General features: G+C 42.7%; 1 protein-coding gene across 2 annotated transcripts in view; it reads right to left on the bottom strand.

Annotated features, from left to right (window-relative positions):
• RHOBTB1 (Rho related BTB domain containing 1) overlaps nucleotides 1-24128 on the bottom strand; it is a 96277-nt gene that overhangs the window by 13781 nt on the left and 58368 nt on the right. For both annotated transcript variants that reach the window (XM_063961806.1, XM_063961805.1), the window contains exons 2-4: nucleotides 19004-19205; nucleotides 17054-17157; nucleotides 450-635 (exon numbers count right to left, since the gene is read on the bottom strand). In XM_063961806.1, coding sequence (XP_063817876.1) covers nucleotides 450-635; nucleotides 17054-17157; nucleotides 19004-19195 — 482 coding nt within the window. In that variant the 5' untranslated portion in view covers nucleotides 19196-19205. The remainder of the gene's footprint in view (nucleotides 1-449; nucleotides 636-17053; nucleotides 17158-19003; nucleotides 19206-24128) is intronic.

A 24128-nucleotide genomic window follows, 5' to 3' on the forward strand; every position in this document is an offset into this window, starting at 1 on the left:
AAATGGGATGATTATCGGCTTTCGGGCTAAGGGTGGCAGTATTTCTGAAACAGCGCAGTTTGTGAACTGTTCTCGTGCTGCTGTGGTGAAGGTGTATTGTGACTGGACAAATGGCACCATTGCGAATAACCGACATGGAAACTGCTGAGCACCACGTACCACTGACATGAGAGGTGAACGTCGGCTACGAAGGTGCATGAGGGCCGACCAACGCACTATAGTGGAGCAGCTCACCTTCAAAATGAACCTAGGTGCTACCAGACGTGTGTCTAAAATGACAATTCAGCTGCTGTCCGTGCTGCACATGGTGGTTACTCTGGCTATAAGCTGGTTGTCATAATAATGTGGCCGTGTTATGTACCCATGTTGTATAGTCAGTAACCACTAAGCCCCCAAAGTCTGTATCTTTGCATTATAAATTAAGGTAATTCTAAGTGGAGTCATTTTACCTGGCTAACGGGCGCCTTGCCCTGTTAACAGCTTCAAGGTCGGCATAACGCAGGTCCAGCTGGCAGCCAACAAGAATGACAGGTGTCCGGGGGCAGAAATGTTTGATTTCCTGAGCCCACATGGTTTTCACATGATTTAACGAGTTGGGATTTGCAATTGAGAAACACAGCACAACCACATCGGATCTGGAAAATACAAAATAATTGGACATCTAGGATTAAAATAATAATAATAATAATAATAATAATAATAATAATAATAATAATCCTAGTGTTATCTACAGAGGCCATTACAGACAATCTGTAGAACAATACTGCTCCTTTGACTGAAATACAATAAAATATTATTCCTAGACTTCAACTGGACTGCGCCCCTAGTGGTCAGATAATCAAATGCTTGTTTGAGTATGTCAAGCAATACATTTACAAACAGCCATACATAGACATGAGACATAGCAGTATCCTTAAAGCAAAAGCTCTATAGATGAAAAGATTATTGTAATAATTAGAATGGGAATAAAATAATGTAGTGACAAATGAATAGCCTGATGGGCAGAATATTTACATATCTCCCAATTATTTGCCGAGGACAAGGTCAGGATTTTTGTGTGAGCACTGAAAAAGTGATCCCCCAAAATGGGCGTGGTCGCATGAGGCCACACCCACTGTTGCACACATTTTGGGGCAGTGGCTGCCATCACCCCCCAGTCCTAGTCATCCTGTGGGTTTGCTCGGTGCTTTGGGCGCTGCTGGGAAACCCACAGCCTGACAGTGTGGATAAAGTGCACACGCGGACGTCATACATTCACTGCTGCTCTGCTATACAGAACAACAGTGACAGAGTGCCTCCCCTCAACATTCCCCTCGCCTGTGAGACTGTCCCGCTGACATTACCTTCACAATACTGTTGTGTTGCCATCAATGGACCAGATTCAGAATTAGGAGCAAACTCAATAAAAGGAGCATTTTGCACCTTGGCAAACCAATGTTGTACTGCAGGCGAGGATAATTTAAAATGTGCAGAAAGATTCAAATTTGGGAATAAGGGTGTCCTAGCTTAATTCTAAATGTCAGTGTTCAAACAAAGCAGCCCATTATGTATTTGCTACATTCAAAAGTAGCCAGTATTTGCCCCCCTTGCCTTGCTACATGATTTGTTCCAGGAGCAAATTCCTCCTTGTTAGCTTATTTTTTTTCTCCTAACTTTAGATAAGGGCCAATGCGTGCACCACTAATAGATTCACTCGGCAAGTAAGCTAGCCTGAGCTTGGCCTTTTTACCCTCAGTCTCATGTGTACACCCATTTAGTCACCCTCACAACTACTTGTTCTGTTTCTATGTGTGATTTTATAGGATTTGATGTGCTGACTGTCTGGCGCTTTAGCGTTTTATGGTGCCTTACGTAGTCATTAGGACTGCGATGGTGAAAAAGCAAAATGCAGTTACTGAAATTTCTCCATCTATGTTGAGTATCTGTTACATTGCTAACAGGTGGACTCTCTCCCCTGGGACTGTCTCATTTGAGTTACTATCTATAGCTGGACATAGCATACAGGATAGAAATGCAGTAAAGGGTAACTGAAGTGATGTTTATGGATAAGCAGATAAATCTAGTGTAAGCTTTTGGGTCTTATTTTGTCCACATTTCACCAAAGGATTTTTCTTACTCTTATACCCCTTTCACACAGAAAGGTAAATTCCCTGGTGAAGAAGTTCTACCCGGTAATTTGCCGACAAACAAGGGTCCTTTTTCTGTGTCAAAGGGTCAACCCAGGTTGAAATTCCCAGGACTTCGACCCAGGAATTTACCAGGTCTGGAGACCCAGGAATTTTGACCCTTTAGCACAGATGAAATACCCGTTTTGATCCACAAATTACCAGGTAGAAATTCTTGACCCGGTAATTTGCATGTCTGTGTGAAGGTGGGGGGGGGGGGGGGATGGGAGGGACAGGCAGCGACCAGCAAAATTACGCAGCACTGAAATGCCGGGTAAAAGCCAGGTAATTCAGATATTTCTGACTGAAAAGGGTATAACTAGCATGCTCTGCAATGGAGAGGGATTATATTTGCAATTGTATTCGTGTACAACATGAAAGAGGATATATTATACACTACTTGAGCGATTTTATTAATAGCGTTGCCCGTAAATTGGCAGCCTTTGGATCACCAACACTGCAGATTCTTTCTTCACAGTCGATACAGGAATGCACCGTAATTCTCTGCAGTGTGCGCGTTCACACACATTAACAATATTTAATGGACTGGATGGGTTCACATACATGGGCTAAACTTGACTGCGGTGAGGGTTCCCACAATGAAGTTGGTATTAACACCAACACAATGATGTATTTAAAATTACACTTTTGGTGTACAGTTTAAAATGATATTTAAAGAACAGATACAAAAACTATATGCCTTGCAAACATCATACACTTCCTGCTCTTCTTCTAGATTTCAACAGAATGGCTGAAAGATCATGCTAGACACCCAGTCTACAAATAATATGCTAATACAACAACACAGCAGGTATCTCTGTTTTAGTGTAAATATAAATATTTTATACACTAAAAAAAGTCCAAAACTACTGCCTAAACTAACCACAAACAGTTAAAAGAACAACCATTTGCCTTAATCGTGTGTTTATTACAACAACAACTGGTCTCTTTAAATTAAGGAAGTAAAGTACTTGCCACAGGGTGATGAGCGAGATCAGTGTGCTATAGTCACGTAAATGGAGTTTAAACAAAAAATATTAAATGAAAAAACTCAGTGCTACACTGAGCATACCTCCCTGGGCTAAAAAAAAAATTAAATGAAAAAACTCAGTGCTACACTGAGCATACCTCCCTGGGCTACGCAAAATGCACTCAGTCCATAGCCATCAAGCCTCTATAATGGTACAAGCTTGTTACAGCCCTACACCAATCAACTGTAACCCACGTCAATTCAGGCTTTACAATGATAATTATAGAGACTTTAGAGAACAAAGCTTGGGTTAAGAACACAATAACCATTCATTGCTGAACTGTAAGCATGTGGTTACTTAACAGCATTCCCATCTTTAAAAACTACACTTTGGGTTGTATTTCTTTATGATTAGAATTCAATGCTATGTAAGAATGCAGATCACAAGGAAGTACAAATGTATCCTCCCTCGTCGTTGCTGCATTCACATTAAACAGCTCGTGAGCACACTTACTAATTTACTAAATTGCTTTATGCATTTTTTCCCCCCCGAACATGCATCTTATTCAATTCGCTATATGAATAAAAAGCACAAGCAGACTCTGCTGATTAAAATATACGGCATGCATATATTCTGTGTGCAACTGCAGCTGTATCTGCATACATAATGCTACTGGAAAACACTGTAACGTAGCACATCGTATGCAGATACAGCCACTATCGCACACAAAATATTTTAACAAAACACTACATATTTTAAATAGACAGAGTCTGCTTGTGATTCTTAGGTCAATGGCAGAGTCGGCGGCTCTCATACGCCATGTGTGCCGCGACCCATTATGTATGGAGGCTAGATGAGGAAAGACACCTCTGCAGTTTATTTTAGGAGTCAAATGCCGAGTACAATCTTACAGATCTGTTATAATTAGAGTGGCTTCCAAATGATACATACAGTAGCTGTATTTATCAGACACAGAGGGTTCAGTACGGGAGGTCAACACTCCCTATTTCCGCAGTCAGAATGTCAGCTTGACAATGCCAGCACCGGGATCCTGAAACATATGTCATGCTACTATCTTAATCATGCGGGTGTAAGAACTTTAAACATTCCAGTAAATACGAACAAATTTTTGGTCCAATTCAATTAGAAGGCTGGTAATGGCAGCACATCACAATCGGAACATTACTCATTTTGCCTTGTACCGTCAGTAAGGATGCACAGGAAAAGTGAACGATATTGAATGTAATTCATTGTGATGTGCACATCTGCGCACTGTGACCACATATCACTCTGAACTTAATTGGTCCCTATAAGGCCTATAGCAAGAATAGGAATTCAATTAGCGGCAATGTGCAGTGCCTACATCACCACTCCAACAGCACAAATTTTCCAGTGCACCTTTATTGATGGACGCAATGTTCCGGAAAAAAAGGTTAGCATGCTGGTATCTCGCTGCCATGGCGATAATTGAATATTCCAGGTATTGTTGTTAATATGATTAATACACAGATTCCCATAAATTGGGTATATTTTAAAGTATATTAGATTCTGCTACAACCTGTAGCAAGAAAAGGTCTTAATACACCAATGTAACAAACATAACCGAAACCATTTCAACCACAAGCTACTCTATATTCAGGCCACATGACAAGACACACAAAATAAAGTGCTTTATATAACTGCTCTACATATTTCAAACCTAAAACTTAAAACAAGGCTTCTAAAGCTATAAATATCAAACTCCGGCGCTGCTCCAAGTATCTAGGAGATATCCAATAACCCTTTTTTTTTTTTTTTAAATAGAAAAAAATTAAGCCATGACTTTGCCCAGGGGCTAAGTACTGATTAAGCTACAAAGTGCTCGGTAAAGTGCTTAAGAGACAAATACAGTGCTGAAATCCAAACGCTTCTATTGCTTGGATGTATTTACTTATTGCGATTGTTCTGAGCCTTATGACCTCCTGAACAATTTATTATTGTTCTATCTCCCTACAAGATTACATTTCTGGGCCTTTTTTTAAACATCCGCTACAAATTCTACACACTTTAGTCAACAGGACAAAGTATGCTTTCTTACATTGTTGGGCAGACCGCAGGAATCAGTCACCTATACATATTGTCATCAGAGGACGCTGAAGCGAAGCACACATTTAAATGGGCGGTAGTAAATTGTGATCCTTAGCATCCTATTAAACACCCAACATCATGAGTCAATGTTCAATTGAGCTTATAATATAATGAAGCAGATAGCATGAGAGCACAGGACCTGAATGGACTAGCCAGTGTTTCACTGGGTGGAACAGACAGTCATCATGACAAAATGTGATTACCAGGAATAAAGCAAGCTACAATACAATGACTGCTACCCCCATATGTGATGTAAAGACTTGACTATATATGCGAGTTACAGACTGGAAGGACCTGTTTGTTTCTCTCATAAACACTACAGGTGGATTTGGTATGATTTCCCGAAGGAAGGGATCCCGGCGGTCAGGAGACAGATGCCGGAATCCCAACAGCGGCGCATTGAGTCTGCTCGCGGGCTCTCTGCACTCGCCATGCTTCGGGTCCGGTGGCTCGCTTCGCTTGCCACACTATTATATTCCCCCTCGGTTTGGGGCGTGGACCCACCAACCGAGAGTGAATACAGAGTGTCTGTCAGTACTCCGACCACCGGTATTTCGTCGGCTGTCGGGATTCCGGCGTCAGTCTCCTGACTGACGGGATCCCAATTAAATTGTGACCCCTACAGGCCACCCTTCTAATCGCAAGTCCACACTGTAGGGAAGACCGTTACTGCTCTGACAGCTTGTATTAGGACACAACTGGGTTGATGGGAAACTTCATTTGACAGTACTTTTATGGGACTCTTATAAATTGCTGTATGGTTCAGGGTCCCCGTGTGTATGTATAACTAGTGGTGTGGTATGATATGTCGACATTCAGACTGCCAACGGTGATATTGTCAACACCAGAATGTCAACATGTTTTCAATGCTGAGATGTAACATGTTGACAATCAAAATGTCAACATAGCATTTTTCACTTTCTAGCCTAACCCTAAATTTAACTCTATAATGCTATTTTGGCATACTGACTGTCAACATGCACAATGTCATTATGGTGTCAACATTCGGACTGGATATCATAATCAGGACTCACCCAGGGCAACCTTCATGACTCTGCCTACAGAATGTCTATTTAGATCATGGGTCTTCAACCTGTGGCCCTCCAGCTGCTGTGGAACTACACATCCCAGCTTGCCCTGCCTTAGTTTTAACATGCCTTAATAGCAAAACTGTGGCAGGGCATGCTGGAACGTGTAGTTCCAAAGCAGCTGGAGGGCCACAGGTTGAAGACCCATGATGATGATCATTTCTCACCCTCTAATTGAAGCCAGGGGGGAAAAAAATAAGATTTTACTTACCGGTAAATCTATTTCTCATAGTCCGTAGTGGATGCTGGGGACTCCGTAAGGACCATGGGGGAATAGACGGGCTCCGCAGGAGACAGGGCACTTTACAAAAGAAATTGGATACTGGTGTGCTCTGGCTCCTCCCTCTATGTCCCTCCTCCAGACCTCAGTTAGAGAAACTGTGCCCGGAAGAGCTGACCGTACAAGGAAAGGATTTTGGAATCCAGGGCAAGACTCATACCAGCCACACCAATCACACCGTATAACTTGTGATAAACTTATCCAGTTAACAGTATGAACAACAACAACAGAGCATCAGATCAACCCTGATGCAACTATAACATAACCCTTATGTAAGCAATAACTATATACAAGCATTGCAGAAAAAAAGTCCACACTTGGGACGGGCGCCCAGCATCCACTACGGACTACGAGAAACAGATTTACCGGTAAGTAAAATCTTATTTTCTCTAACGTCCTAGTGGATGCTGGGGACTCCGTAAGGACCATGGGGATTATACCAAAGCTCCCAAACGGGCGGGAGAGTGCGGATGACTCTGCAGCACCGAATGAGCAAACACAAGGTCCTCCTCAGCCAGGGTATCAAACTTGTAGAACTTTGCAAAAGTGTTTGAACCCGACCAAGTAGCTGCTCGGCAAAGCTGTAATGCCGAGACCCCTCGGGCAGCCGCCCAAGAAGAACCCACCTTCCTTGTGGAATGGGCTTTTACTGATTTTGGCTGCGGCAATCCTGTTGCAGAATGAGCCTGCTGAATCGTGTTACAGATCCAGCGAGCAATAATTTGCTTTGAAGCAGGAGCACCCAGCTTGTTGGGTGCATACAGGATAAACAGTGACTCAGTTTTCCCGACTCTAGCCGTTCTGGCTACATAAACCTTCAAAGCCCTGACCACATCTAGTAACTCGGAATCCTCCAAATCACGAGTAGCCACAGGCACCACAATAGGTTGGTTCATATGAAAAGATTACACCACTTTTGGCAGAAATTGCGGACGGGTCCGCAATTCCGCCCTGTCCATCTGGAAAATCAGATAGGGGCTTTTATGTGACAAAGCCGCTAATTCTGACACACGCCTACCTGAAGCCAAGGCTAATAGCATGACCACCTTCCACGTGAGAAATTTTAACTCCACCGTTTTGAGTGGTTCAAACCAGTGTGATTTCAGGAAACTCAACACCACGTTAAGATCCCAAGGTGCCACTGGAGGCACAAAAGGGGGCTGAATATGCAGCACTCCCTTCACAAACATCTGGACTTCAGGAAGAGAAGCCAGTTCTTTTTGAAAGAAAATGGATAGGGCCGAAATCTGGACCTTAATGGAACCCAATTTTAGGCCCAAAGTCACTCCCGACTGTAGGAAGTGAAGGAAACGGCCCAGCTGGAATTCCTCCGTAGGGGCATTCCTGGCCTCACACCAAGCAACATATTTTCGCCATATACGGTGATAATGTTTAGCCGTCACGTCCTTCAAAGCCTTTATCAGCGTAGGAATGACCTCATCCGGAATGCCTTTTTCTGCTAGGATCCGGCGTTCAACCGCCATGCCGTCAAACGCAGCCGCGGTAAGTCTTGGAACAGACAGGGCCCCTGTTGCAACAAGTCCTGTCTTAGAGGCAGAGGCCATGGGTCCTCTGTGAGCAGTTCTTGCAACTCTGGATACCAAGTCCTTCTTGGCCAATCCGGAACAATGAGTATTGTTCTCACTCCTCTTCTTCTTATGATTCTCAGCACCTTGGGTATGAGAGGAAGAGGAGGAAATACATAGACCGACTGGAACACCCACGGTGTCACTAGAGCGTCTACAGCGATCGCCTGAGGGTCTCTTGACCTGGCGCAATATCTCTGTAGCTTTTTGTTGAGGCGGGATGCCATCATGTCTACTTGTGGCAGTTCCCACCGACTTGCAATCTGCGTGAAGACTTCTTGATGAAGTCCCCACTCTCCCAGGTGGAGGTCGTGACTGCCGAGGAAGTCTGCTTCCCAGTTGTCCACTCCCGGAATGAACACTGCTGACAGTGCGCTTACGTGATTCTCCGCCCAGTGAAGAATTCTGGTGGCTTCCGCCATCGCCACCCTGCTCCTTGTGCCGCCTTGGCGGTTTACATGAGCCACTGCGGTGATGTGGTCTGACTGAATCAGCACCGGTTGGTCGCGAAGCAGGGTCTCCACTTGTCGTAGGGCATTGTATATTGCCCTTATTTCCAGGATGTTGATGTGAAGACAAGTCTCCTGACTTGACCACAGACCTTGGAAATTTCTTCCCTGTGTGACTGCTCCCCACCCTCGGAGGCTTGCGTCCGTGGTCACCAGGACCCAGTCCTGAATGCCGAATCTGCGGCCCTCGAGAAGGTGAGCACTCTGCAGCCACCACAGGAGAGACACCCTGGCCCTGGGGGACAGGGTGATCAGCCGATGCATCAGTAGATGTGATCCGGACCACTTGTCCAACAGATCCCACTGAAAGGTCCTCGCATGGAACCTGCCGAAGGGAATGGCCTCGTATGAGGCCACCATCTTTCCCAGGACCTGCGTGCAGTGATGCACCAACACCTGTTTTGGCTCCTGAGCCTTCTCCATCGGGAGATAAACCCTCTTCTGGTCTGTGTCCAGAATCATACCCAGGAAGGGCAGACGAGTCGTAGGAATCAACTGCGACTTTGGAATATTCAGAATCCAGCCGTGCTGTTGTAATACTTCCCGAGAGCGTGCCACGCTGATCAGCAACTGCTCTCTGGACCTCATCTTTATGAGGAGATCGTCCAAGTATGGGATAATTTTGACTCCTTGCCGTCGCAGGAGCACCATCATTTCCGCCATTACCTTGGTAAATATTCTCGGTGCCGTGGAGAGACCAAACGGCAACGTCTGGAATTGGTAATGACAATCCTGTACCACAAATCTGAGGTACTCCTGATGAGGTGGATAAATGGGGACATGAAGGTAAGCATCCTTTATGTCCAGAGACACCATAAAATCCCCCTCCTCCAGGCTTGCGATGACCGCTCTGAGCGATTCCATCTTGAACTTGAACCTTTTCAGGTATATGTTCAGGGATTTTAAATTCAATATGGGTCTGACCGAACCGTCCGATTTCGGTACCACAAACATGGTCGAATAGTAACCCCTTCCCTGTTGAAGGAGGGGAACCTTTACCACCACCTGCTGAAGATACAATTTGTGAATTGCAGCTAACATTATTTCCCTCTCTAAGGGGGAAGCTGGCAGGGCCGATTTGAGGTAACGGTGAGGGGGCATCTCTTCGAATTCCAGCTTGTATCCCTGAGACACAATCTCTATAGCCCAGGGATCCACTTGGGAGTGAACCCACTTGTGGCTGAAATTTCGGAGACGCGCCCCCCACCGGGCCTAGCTCCGCCTGTGGAGCCCCAGCGTCATGCGGTGGATTTAGTGGAGGCCGGGGAGGACTTCTGTTCCTGGGAACTAGCTGTATTATGCACCTTTTTTCCTCTACCCCTGCCTCTGGCAAGAAAGGACGCACCTCGTACTTTCTTGCCTCTTTGTGATCGAAAGGACTGCATTTGGTAATATGGTGCTTTCTTAGGTTGTGAGGGAATATATGGCAAAAAATTTGACTTTCCAGCCGTAGCTGTGGAGACCAGGTCCGAGAGACCGTCCCCAAACAATTCCTCACCCTTGTAAGGTAAAACCTCCATGTGCCTTTTTGAGTCAGCATCGCCTGTCCATTGCTGAGTCCACAGGACCCTTCTGGCAGAAATCGACATTGCATTTATTCTAGAGCCCAGTAGGCTAATGTCTCTTTGGGCATCTCTCATATATAGGACAGCGTCTTTTATATGCCCCAGGGTCAGTACTATAGTATCCTTGTCCAAGGTATCAAGTTCCTCAGATAAGGTATCTGTCCATGCTGCTACAGCACTACACATCCAGGCCGACGCAATTGCCGGCCTTAGTAGGGTACCTGAATGTGTATAAATGGACTTCAGGATACCCTCCTGCTTTCTATCCGCAGCATCTTTTAGGGTGGCCATATCCTGTGACGGCAGGGCTACCCTCTTGGATAAGCGTGTTAAAGCTTTGTCTACCCTAGGGGAGGATTCCCAGCGTAACCTGTCCGTTGGCGGGAAAGGATACGCCATAAGCATCCGTTTGGAAATCTGCAGTTTTCTATCTGGAGAATCCCAAGCCTTTTCACATAACGCATTTAACTCATGTGACGGGGGAAAGGTCACCTCTTGCCTTTTTTCCCCATACATATAAACCCTCTTGTCAGGGACTGGGGTTTCCTCTGTGATGTGCAACACATCCTTCATTGCTATAATCATGTAACGGATGGCTTTAGCCATTTTAGGCTGTAACTTTGCATCATCGCCATCGACACTGGAGTCAGAATCCGTGTCGACATCTGTGTCAACAATTTGGGATAGTGGGCGCTTCTGAGACCCTGACGGCCTCTGCGACATAGGATCAGGCATGGGCTGAGACCCCGGCTGTCCCAAGGCTTCAGCTTCATCCAACCTTTTATGCAAGGAAGTAACATTATCATTTAAAACCTTCCACATATCCATCCAATCGGGTGTCGGCGGCGACCCCACATTCATTTGCTGCCGTTCTGTTTCCACATAGCCTTCCTCGTCAAACATGCCGACACAAGCGTACCGACACACCACACACACACACACAGGGGAAGCTCTTTTTGAAGACAGTTCCCCCACAAGGCCCTTTGGAGAGACAGAGAGAGAGTATGCCAGCACACACCCCAGCGCTATATATCCCAGGAGTCACACAGTAACTTAGTGTTAACCCAGTAGCTGCTGTATGTATTGTTTTTGCGCCAAATTTATGTGCCCCCCCCTCTCTTTTTACCCTCTTCTACCGTGATTCTGCAGGGGAGAGCCTGGGGAGCTTCCTCTCAGCGGAGCTGTGGAGAGAAAATGACGCTGGTGAGTGCTGAGGAAGAAGCCCCGCCCCCTCAGCGGCGGGCTTCTGTCCCGCGTTTCTGTGTAAAAACATATGGCGGGGGCCTATGCATATATACAGTGCCCAACTGTATATATGCCCACTTTTGCCAAGAAATCTCTAATTGCTGCCCAGGGCGCCCCTCCCTGCACCCTACAGTGACCGGAGTGTGTGGGCTCAGTGTGGGAGCAATGGCGCACAGCTGCAGTGCTGTGCGCTACCTCATATGAAGACTGGAGTCTTCTGCTGCCGCTTTCGAAGTCTTCTTGCTTCTGACACCGGCTTCTGTCTTCTGGCTCTGCGAGGGGGACGGCGGCGCGGCTCCGGGATCGGACGACCAAGGGTGCGATCCTGTGTACGATCCCTCTGGAGCTAATGGTGTCCAGTAGCCTAAGAAGCAGGACCTATCTTCAGTGAGTAGGGCTGCTTCTCTCCCCTCAGTCCCACGCTGCAGAGAGTCTGTTGCCAGCAGATCTCTCTGAAAATAAAAAAACCTAACAAAATACTTTCTTTCTAGCAAGCTCACTAAGTAGCACCCAGCTCGTCCAGGCACAGATTCAAACTGAGGTCTGGAGGAGGGACATAGAGGGAGGAGCCAGAGCACACCAGTATCCAATTTCTTTCTTAAAGTGCCCTGTCTCCTGCGGAGCCCGTCTATTCCCCCATGGTCCTTACGGAGTCCCCAGCATCCACTAGGACGTTAGAGAAAACAAAAAAACAAAAAGTCAAATGTTCCCTATTTGCACACCTTGTTCTGAAAGAAGTTCCATGAAAAGGCATAATCTACTCATACGTGTGAGCGAGAGATTAAAGTTATTTATATGTCATTTACAGAAGTTCTACAAGCATTTGCACATGGTGGCACAGTAATTCATTAACGATAAGATAACTGGGAACCTCCTGTAAGTGTTACACTTCTGTACAGAAACGTACAGTACAACAAATGCAATAAATAATACAGTACATTGAAAAGAAGCTGTAAATGTTGAAATATTCTCATTAAATTTTGTATGAACTCTACAAAACTCATACAAAATGTAATTAGAGTATAGTATACCTGCGGAGAGTTACAAGAAATGCAGAAGCTGAACTTGTTTCAGACAATGGGAAGCTGAAGTCATGTCTGATTATGTCATTACAAGAGAGGACAGTCTTGAAACTTGTGCCAAGCCACTCATATTAAGTGGGTGGAGTTTTTTTTTAACACTTCAAACAAACCCTACTATAGTTTCCAGGCAGTCATGTGAAATAACAGCATTCTATGGCATGAAGCATTTAAATGTGAGTTCCTTGCAGACCACTGCACTGGATCCTATTGATATCTTTTAGGAGACACTTGTTCATGTTGACCTTGTTCATGTCGCCCTAAGGCGTGTCGACCAATTGGCAGCGACCTAAGGTGTGTCGACCTTCTTGTTGTCGACCTGGAGTCCGGATACCTTAGGGAGTAGGGATTTTGTTGGGGCTCCAAGAGGAGACCCAGATTGATAAATAGGTAACAAAACATTGTCACTTTTCACAGCTTTAAAACATATTAATAAAAAGGACACTAGACACCTAATTATGTTGAAGGATTACAATTTTATACAACATTTAATTGTTATTTAGTTACTAAAATTAACCCACTGTGACAGAGATATGTTGCTCATTAACTTACAAGTCAAATTAGATTGAAAAAAACAACCTCTAAACATACTGGCATGGTCTATAAATAAATAATAATTAAAAAAAAAAAAAGACATAAAACCCCCTGAAAGTTGAAAGTGAAGAAAAAGTAGAAAATGCCAGCGCTCCAAGAAAATTCAGGACTGATAGCAGCATGTATAGGAAATGAGAATTCCGGTATCAGTCAATAAATAGCACTGTGCTCATATGTGCCAACACTCAAATAGAAATCAGAAATACTCTGCGCTGCTGCGATTGGTTAAAGTTTTTTCTAATGCGCTCCACTCAATTTCAATTTCCTGATTTGATAAGAAAGGCAGGAGCTCCGACCATGGGGTAAATTTACTAAGATGGGAGTTCTATTTAAGATGGGATGTTGCCCATAGCAACCAGATTCCAGGTATTATCTTCTAGAAGGTGTTAGATAAATGAGAAGTAGAATCTGATTGGTTGCTATGGGCAACATCCCATCTTAAATAGAACTCCCATCTTAGTAAATTTACCCCCATGGGTCAAACTCAACATAAATCATTTTAACTTGCGAGGCTGCTCTAGATCATAAGTTCTGCTCATGCCTCAGCAGCGGTAAGGGGAGATATTTTGAAAAGGCAGAATATAAATTATGCATTTTAGCTGAATGCTGAAACTATGGGACCTTTTTCTGATTACAACACACTAGATCTAAATCAAACACGAGTATCAGTCTGTGGTTTCAGTGCACATTACAGGAGCTGCCAATAAATTTGGTGAATTTTACGCTGAATTGCTGGAGTGTTAAATAGCCCTGAATTTTAAGCTATTGCCGTGATTTTCAGCCACAGAAGTGACCGTGAATTAAGACACTTCAGACAAAAATTGCCCCAAGCGCTGTAAACATGTAGTGTTGCAATAATTTATAGCACTATGCAGTTACATGTAACAAGAGAAGTTATAAAATAAGGTTACGTATCCATTACTTGTTTACTCTGTGTCACTGTTGACTTCTGTAAAATCTATATTTGCTGTAACTGACAACTATCAGTGGTCTTTACAGGATATTTGGAGAGAGGGTGAAGTGGATGTGACTAGTGCAAACAGAGTAAGTACATGTGGTTACCCATAGCAGCCAGCCCGATACATACTTTAAAACAGGGGTAAACAACTTGTGGCACTCCAGTTGCTGTGTAACTACACAACCCAGCATGCCCTGCTACAGTTATAGCATGCCATAACAACAAAACCATGACAGCTGCTCCCATGGGCTGACCAAACATTGCAGGGATGTTGAGTCCCGCACATCACTGCCAATGCCAGGAGTAAGGCAGCCAGCACATATATTACATATGAAATATGTGGTCGACGCTTCAGCCCACTGTTGGCAGGACATGCTGGGATGTGTAGATCCAATGCAGCTGTAGTGACTATTTTCTTCTTTGCAATACATTTGATAAATATACCGCAGAGTCCCTGAGGAAGCTTGCAGGGATATTTGGAGCAGGCCACCTATAAAAGCTTTTGAAAATCCAATTAAGTAAGTTATAACACCAGCAGCACATCATGTCATACAATCTGACCTGTGGTTTGTGTTAGATACATGCCCCAAGGCCTGTGAAGCACCCGTTACCGTGAGCGTGAGCTGTCCTGTACTTCTGCACGTAGATTCCTGCCTGCAGTATATTTAATCCTAACACTGTTAAGTAACTAATTCTTTGTGTGTATTCGAGGAAACTGACCCTTCACAGGGACAACTTCTGTCCACAGATTACTTGTAGATTTATTCCAGCTATTGACCCTCAGCTGAAATAGACTAAGGTGGCTCGTACTGGTGCTGGGGATTTGCTGTAGGAAGAATTAGCCTTGCCCTGATAGTTTTTAGGTTTTATGTCAATAAGCATTTGCCTGTACCAATGATGATAAATCTGTCTGAAGGAAAATACTGGTTTTTGTTTTTACATTTAAAAAATAAATCTTTAAGGCATTTGGAAAAATTCTGTAGTTTCCATACAACAATAGATGTTCTCTGCCTCAGGCGGTCACTGAGGAATTTTTGCTATTGAGAAGATTTAGTACTATGGCTTTTAACACTTTCATACCCAGTGGTGGTTTACGTGTTAACTTTGTTAACTTCTTTATATTCATAGGTCTTTTGTCCTTATCTGACCAACCATATTTTTGCATCTTTTTTGAAGCGTTTGTTAATAAAGGAGTAATTTTATTGGTCAATCCAGTAAAGCAAGTGATATATTTTCAGGACTTTTTGAGGAAGTTCTAATCAAGAATTTTAAGTTAAAAATACAATTTGTGTGCAATAATCAATAGAAATCATATGCAAGATACTTTTAGTGGGAAAAGTATCAACCTTGCAGAGCAATAAAGTGAAGAGAGAGAGAGAGAGAGAGAGAGAGAGAGAGAGAGAGAGAGAGAGAGAGAGAGAGAGATAAAGTACCAACCAATCAGCTATCAACTGCCATGTTTTAAACACAGACTGTAAATTGGCAGTTAGAAGCGGATTGGTTGGTACTTTGGGGTCTATTTATTAAGCATTGGAGAGAGGTAAAGTGGATGGAGATAAAGTACCAACCAACTAGCTCCTACTGTTACTGCCATGTTACAGGCTGTTTGCAACATTACTGTTAGAAACTGATGGACCAGACTTTCTCCATACACTTTATTTCTTTCCAAGGCTGTGTAAATAGACCCCTCAATCTCTTTCCACTTTATCTTCCTCCATGGTTTGATACATGTCCCCTTTAATGAACCCACAAACTTCAATAAAAGCCAGGGTTATAAAAAGGTTTTATATAGTAGTTGGGTCACACCATTGAAGATCCATTGGGACGTATTTTCCTAGAGCTGCTCCCACAGAATAGCTGTGATAGAAGTAGAATCTACCTTCTAGGCAATTAGAGATTTGTAGTAACAGGTGACCCCTGTTGGGATGGGAGGGGATTAGATTCCATGCACTGAAGCAGGAATGGGGAAAAGGAACATAAATAAAAGGAGCAGAAATGAGACAGCTGAGGGATAGACAGAGAGGACAAAAGAATGCAGAAGATGTCTATAATAATAGATTACTGTTTTGTAAATACTGTATTCACTTACTGAAGTATTTTTTCCAAATATGCTACGAGGCTAATACGATTGGTAAAGAGCATAACCTAAACAAAACTCTAACTCCTGAGCAGATCTAAATGGTAAAAAAAATAAGAAGAAGCGACATTTCCAGCTTGGCCTTATCAACATGCACCAGTATTTTCATTTTGGCTAGAAAAGGACTGGCCAACCTGTGGCTCTCCAGCTGTTGTAACACTACAGTCCCAGCATGCCCTGACACAGTTTTGCTGTTAGGGAATTCTAAAACTGTGGCAGGGCATGCTGGGATAAGTAGTTTCATAACAGCTGAAGAGCCACATGCCTGGTTGGCCAGGGCTAGAAGACACTAGTCACAAATAAAACAAGGCATAGTTCATAGATTAAACACCTAACACCAGCAATGCTTTATGCTAAGAGTACAAATCCCATAATCCGCAGCAAGTCACCTGATGGCAGAAATCATGGCCATTTGACATCTATATATCCCTTAACTTTGTGCTGATACTTTTAGAATCTTATTAGCAATGTACCAGTTTTTATGGTTATGGATACTTTAACAACCCTGGAAAGGGTTAAGAGCATACATCTGCCTCATAGGAATTCTATGCACTCTTCTGCCAGAATGTAGTAAATGGTGAGCACTGTATAGCAAACATGCACACAATGTGAAATGGGATACCAATCCATGCTTTCAGCTCCATTAATGCTTGTAAAACACACTGTCCTCTGGATATTGTCATATCTATGTCTGCTACGCTGTACTAGCTATATAGGGAGTAAGCAGTATTTTTTTTTGTTTTTTTTACCTTCCATAGGCAAAACGTCTGTCCTTGTGATGGTCACCAAAGGTGTCCCACAGCCTGAGAGACACGCTTACTTCATCCACAACATCCCGGGAGCGCTCAAGGACCTACACGAAAGCCATAAATACAAAGATACAGGTTTAATGCTGCAGCAACCGCCACACTTCCAATAATTCTGCAGCTTGTGCACTATTTAACATGACATCACAGGATCTTGTGCTGAAATGCAATATGCTGAACTAATAAAGAACAGTCTGTGAGTAGCAATATACATTAGCAAGCAAAAGCTATACAGCCCCTTCATCTAAATTACAAGTCGACAGTATGCAAAGGAATCTTGTGACAAGAACTACACGGTGGGGCGCAGCTCACCTTTACCAAGGTTATTTAGATTAAGAGGGACTGCAGCCCCCCCATCACCCACCAAAATTAAAATAAATTCATTTCAGAGATTTCAGCCCTGTATGTGTTTCCATCCTGTTATTGGCATATTTAACACTTTCTATATGGAATACAGTCAGGTTACAATCTTCAGTCTGTGAGTACACTGTAACCATCTCTCTATCCATATTATGGGTATGGGACTCAGGGTTGACATTGTCTAGGTCGACACCCATTAGGTCGACACCTATTGGTGGACAGTGGCTAGGTCGACACCTATTGGTCGACAGTGGCTAGGTCGACACCCATTAGGTCGACACCTATTGGTCGACAGTGGCTAGGTCGACGCCAGAAATAGGTTGACACTGCCATTGGGTCGACATGAACAAGGTCGACATGTAAAAACGTCGACATGAGTTTTCCGTGGTTTTTTGGTGTCGTTTTCTTCGTAAAGTGACCAGGAACCCCAATTAGTGCACCATGTCCCCTCGCATGGCTCGCTTTGCTTGCCATGCTTCGGGCAAGGTGCCTTGCTCCGCTACCGCTGTGCTCGGCACAGGTTACCGTTCCCAATCATAGTCCACGTGAATCGCAACGTATGAAAAAAGTACAAAAATATATATATTTTTTTAAAAAAAAACTCATGTCGACCTTGTTCGTGTCAACCTATTTCTAGTGTCGACCTAGTCACTGTCGACCAATGGGTGTTGACCTAAGTGGTGTCGACCCAGAGTCCGGATACCCCATATTATACATACACAAAGGGGCTGATTTTAAGATGCAAAAAGCAAGTAGTTGTGCACTTTGGTAAAAACACGCTGCACTGCAGCTGGGGCAGATGTAACATGTGCAGAGAGATATAGATGTGGGAGGGGGTGTCCAAATTAAAATCTAAATTGCCATGTGAAAATAAAGCTGTCCAGCATTTGTGGGCTACTTGCAAAAGCAGCCAATATTTCCCCTGCATGCAACAATAATAAATGTATTTCCAACCCTTGCATTGCAACACGGTTTGTTCCAGATACAAAGTTACCTGCGTTTAATCACTGTGATGTTCTAAGTCTATAACATGATGGAGGATAGGGAAATTGCTGTGGGTTCATTTCCCTCCTACTTTAAAACACAATTAAATGGAGAATAGTAATGAAATATTTAGGGCAAAAGACCTCAAAGCATTTAGGGAAAATATGTTTAGAACAATTTTAAATTTATATTACTGGGGATGTGGACATCACCTTTATAGGGGATTTTGATCAGCACTAATATATTGCTTTGTGTATACCATCCCGCAATTTTAACTAAATACAGCACATAACAATGTTGCCAATTGCCTGTGCTTTTCAGTCATATCTTTATATCAGGTGGAACAGCCTAAAGAAGACAGAGCCAAGATTAAGTACTAACCAATCAGTTCCTGTCATTTTTCAAACACAGCCTGTAACATGGTAGTTAGAAGTTGATTGGTTGGTACATTATCTCTCGCCAAGCTTTCATAAATCTCCTCCTTTCTGAGTTACTGACAACATGCATGAAAGGTAAATGATGACAGAGTATTAGGAGTTACCAACTTACCTCTTGGCACACACGATACTGATCTATTGCCCACACTGTTGGTACGTGGGTGGCTAGCAGCTGGTACTGAGTTAAGGTGGTGTTACATGCCCTTGCGCAGATAAGTCGCGTCTTGCCCACTGCATTGTCTCCCACAACCACACACTTGATGGTTTCCACATTGGGCCTTTCGTAGTCCATGTCAGTGTCCATTTATGCAGACCTGTGAAAGGCAATGGTCACAAGAATAAGTATGGTAAAAGCAATTCACTGCTAGAACTTGAGTTGCTGCTGTATGACTAAAGATGAGGCATGTCCCTGCTTTTATACCGTCTGAAAACGCCCTTAGCTGTGAAGTCTTCTGGTGACAGGACACACCTGGATGAAACAAACATGACACCTTTTGTTTTCTCAAAACACAGACCAGTCCACTTAAGGTATATCTAGAATGTAGCTGATCTGCATTATGTGTGTGTTAAATGCACTACAGTGTGCACTATGCAGCAGTGAAGTACCCAGACCTATGTATTTTTGTTTCAAGCTAAACAGCACAAACACTGACACAGCTATTCCATACTGCATCAATATTATCTAGATAGATAGATAGATAGATAGATAGATAGATAGATGCATATACATACATACATACACATATACATACATACACACTATATCTGGATCTTATTCCTTGCTAGACATTTAGCTTGTTTTGATTAATACTATATTTCCCATAAATTACTACAGCTGCCTACGTATATTATAGATTCAATAAATAAATGGGGGTGGGGGGGGGTATTTGAGAAACCTAATTCCAAATTATTCTTTTATGGTTACATCACTGGTTAACCATAGGTTTTTCAAACAGAAGGTCATAGGTCATGGAGCAATCTCAGATGGCAATGGGCCCCATGTTTGGGTGGTCTTAACCTATAGGCTAAAAGGTCCTTAAGTACACAATAGGAGACTTCTTGAAAATCTATTCATGCTATGTAAACTCTTTCAACATACACAATTTTCCTGAAGTTTTACTGCAGTGCAGTAATTATACTTGTTAATTTTGTACATGTACTCCCCTAGGAAATCAGTTATTACACCACTTCAGCATCTCTGCTTTCTAGACTACGCATCTATTCTCAGAGCTTGTTAAGCGGCACCAAGAGATATCCTGCTGAATATTACAATGCCTTATGAGAGGCAGCTGTAAAATGCTTTCTAGAAAGCATGGACTAGGTTTCATTTTCTAGAAACCATCTATACAACTGCTTCTTGGGTCTAAAGAAAGCATAAACCAAGAGGGACTTTTGATCAGATTTAGGGGGTAATTCCAAGTTGATCGCAGCAGGATTTTTTTTTAGCAATTGGGCAAAACCATGTGCACTGCAGGGGAGGCAGATATAACATGTGCAGAAAGAGTTAGATTTGGGTTGGTTATTTTGTTTCTGTGCAGGGTAAATACTGGCTGCTTTATTTTTACACTGCAAATTAGATTGCAGATTGAACACACCCCACCCAAATCTAACTCTCTCTGCACATGTTATATCTGCCTCCCCTGCAGTGCACATGGTTTTGCCCAATTGCTAACAAAAATCCTGCTGCGATCAACTTGGAATTACCCCCTTAAGCCGGACAAGAGTGATCAAGATGAGGTTCTCTGCAGTTACTGAACAACAGCTCCCAGCATGCACTTTACAATAGCCAACAGAGCTCACAAATTGAGAATACCAGGGAAAACTATTTTTTTTTTAATCAAATACGTCCTGAGCAGACATTTCTAGAAAGAAAACCAGTGCTAGACACACATCTTAATTCAAGTTCTAAGAATGTTTGTTGAACCTATCCTATATTTGTATCTGTTCATACAAGTGAAAGCGATAAAGGGATGACCCCAGTATTACAATCTTAAATTTTGCATACCGGGCGCCTCCAGGTGTGTGTTAAGGTAGAAGCACAGTTAGTTTTCAGTTTGGTTGTGCTATGAGGAGCACCCCAGTGAGGGACAGAGCTGCCCATGACACTGCCCCTGGAAATCTTGCACATTCTGCAGACTCCGCTACCCATCCTGTGACCACCTTCTATTTTGTGTAAGGTAACCATATAATTATATATATGCTGTAGTACATCTTTTATCATTGTGTGCTGGATCCAAAACTAGGAGCTGCCATCTCTCAAGCTAGGCATGAGCAATATACATCCTGCATGCAAAGAACATGCTTTAAAGGTTAAATTATCTATATTTTTTTTGTTCTTTGAACAATCAATTTTTTTTCTTTTTTCCAAGAAGATATCTATCATTGCTGCTAGAATTACAGAATATTTATTGATCATCCCGCCAACATCGGATGTGGGACAGACTTTCACTAAAATATGGCAGAATGTAACCAGCAACTGCTAAATAATTTTCTGAGTAAATATAGCAGTTCTGCAATTTGCAGAAAAATCAATATTACAGATTACCTAGACCAAAACAAACATATTTATTAACATACAGTTTATATGTATAACTAAAAATGGTGCACTACAAATGATAAGCGCCATAGCAAACGTACGACAGGGTAACCCAATTAATACATTTATATACTGCTTGGTGCCTTCGGGGGGTGAAGTAGAACTTGAAGCCTGTCATTTACGAAACCATTTTCCCAAGCTTGTTGTCACTTGACCCCTAGTCATTACCTTGTAATTCTATAGCTGTGTGTGAAGCTGACAGTATGCTGGATATGAGAACAGTTATTTACAGTTCTGGGTGCGAGATATTAACTGGGGTAATTACCAATGTCTCCATATGGCATGCCATGGGCTGAATTGAAATAGCAGCAGGCAACACACAAGACTTGTGAAAAGGCCCAACACCCAGAGGACCGCAGGGCTGAAAATAATTCTACTCTGTGATGGAAAGCATAAGAAAGCACTGCTGTGCCAACCACCCAAATATGACTAAGATCTGTTCTCTGCAAAGCTCAAATATGGTTTGATAGGGATTTATCGCTGCAGATTCAAGTCTGTCTTTTTTTTTTTTTGTCTTTGGAGTATTGAATGTATATTAATATATTGTTGTAAACAACAGTTTGTGGACTGCTAGATGTACTTAACTATAGGGGTCACACGAATGTTTCAATAAGAGGTCTATGTATGAAAACCCTAATTAAGGCAAAAATGGCAGTTTCACCAGGGAACAGACAGTTTTAAATTGGGACTATTTATTAAACCTCTGACTGATTCCTCAGATGTTTACATAGTTAACAGTGGATACCGCTGTCTCCATATATCTTTATTAGGACAGCAAATGAACCAATTTCTCAAACACTGTAAAGCTGGGCTATTTAGAGCTTACCCCGGTATCTAAAGCCACCTTAAGATGGCATTAACTACAATTTACCATTGGTAAAATCTCAGAGGATCATGAGGTCTACCATTTGTGAATGTGCAATTATGAAGTGAAGTCACTACTTTAAGCTTGAGGCAAAAGACTTTTCAATGGGGAAATTGCTTTTCCTGCACAGCCCTTTATGGAAGTGCTGTCCATGCAAGCAAGTACAATACTGATAAAAACAGAGTTAAATATAAAAATAATACTTTAGGAAACCCCCCAGAGAAATAAATATAGCAATACTTACCTAGTAAGAAAGGGAAACAATCGGGAGACATACCTATTTATATAAACAGTCTTGTTGTGGTGAAACCTATTTAGTTGAAGTATAGGGCACACAACTGACAAGCATAAATTACAATGACTAAGTATTTTATTTCATTTTGCACTCACTGTTACAATATGTACAGTAACAGCAGGTTACAAAGTGAGGACTAAAAATAAGGGCATGAAACCGGGGTAAACATCTCTCCCTGATGCTATCCATTACCAAGTCATCATAATAAGTATATCTGAACTCTAAAATAAATAGTCAACTATAGATTTTATATGTAAATGCATATAAGGGTCTGTGGTATAAATTACCATGTCTAAAAGGTTTCTAGACTAGAAATAATACATATGACATTTAAACATCAAAGGAAATAGGATAATGATGCATGGCCATGCCTGGTATCATATATATATATATATATATATATATATTATATATATATATATATATATATATATGGGAATTCAAATGTTTCAAAAGTCAGTTGGATGTCTGTTTTTTCCTATCTAATAAATAGGAAAAAACAGACACCCAACCGACTTTTCAAACATTAGAATTTCTCCCAGAGTGTCGGACTGAGGCATGAAGGGCCCGACAGGGGAATGTAGTAATAGGGGCCGTGTTTAGGGGTGTGGCCAGACCCCAGAGGGGGTGTGGACAGCCACCACAGAGGTTTGACTAACCATTAGAGCAGGCTTTTTCAACCAGTGTGCCGCGACCAGTTGCAAGGTGTGCCGTGGAGCCAGAGCAGCTTCCTGCACCTTCAGAGTGAACTGTTGGCCAAGGCTCTTCTTAGAGGATCAGTCGTGCTCCGGCCATGACCTATGCCTTGAAAACGATGTGATATCATAGGTCACAGCCGCCGCTTCTCACCACTCAGCCAACCCACCTGCCTGCATACACATCTTCCAGTTCCCACCTGCATACACAGCTTTCCTTGCCCACCCACATCCACACCTGCCCGGTATTCGCAGAACTCCACTATGAACAGCCCCCGCCACTAAGGGACAGGGAGGAGGACAGCTGATAATATTTGTTATTTTATTTCTCCTGTGGGGAACAATAGGATTTATGTGGGAAGAAATGTGATTGATTTATGGGGGTAATTCCAAGTTGATCGCAGTAGGAAATTTTATAGCAGTTGGGCAAAACCATGTGCACTGCAGGGGAGGCAGATATAACATGTGCAGAGAGAGTTAGATTTGGGTGGGTTATTTTGTTTCTGTGCAGGGTAAATACTGGCTGCTTTATTTTTACACTGCAATTTAGATTGCAGATTGAACTCACCACACCCAAATCTAACTCTCTCTGCACATGTTATATCTGCCCCCCCTGCAGTGCACATGGTTTTGCCCAACTGATAAAAAATGTCCTGCTGCGATCAACTTGGAATTACACCCTATGTGTGGAGCAATAGGATTTATGTGAGGAGCAATGTGATTATTTTTTTCTGTGTAGGCCAATGTATATGTGTGTTTTTTTTTTACTGTGAGGGCCAATGTGTG

This window comes from Pseudophryne corroboree, chromosome 3 (assembly GCF_028390025.1).
Source record: "Pseudophryne corroboree isolate aPseCor3 chromosome 3, aPseCor3.hap2, whole genome shotgun sequence".
Classification (NCBI taxonomy): Eukaryota; Metazoa; Chordata; class Amphibia; order Anura; family Myobatrachidae; genus Pseudophryne; species Pseudophryne corroboree.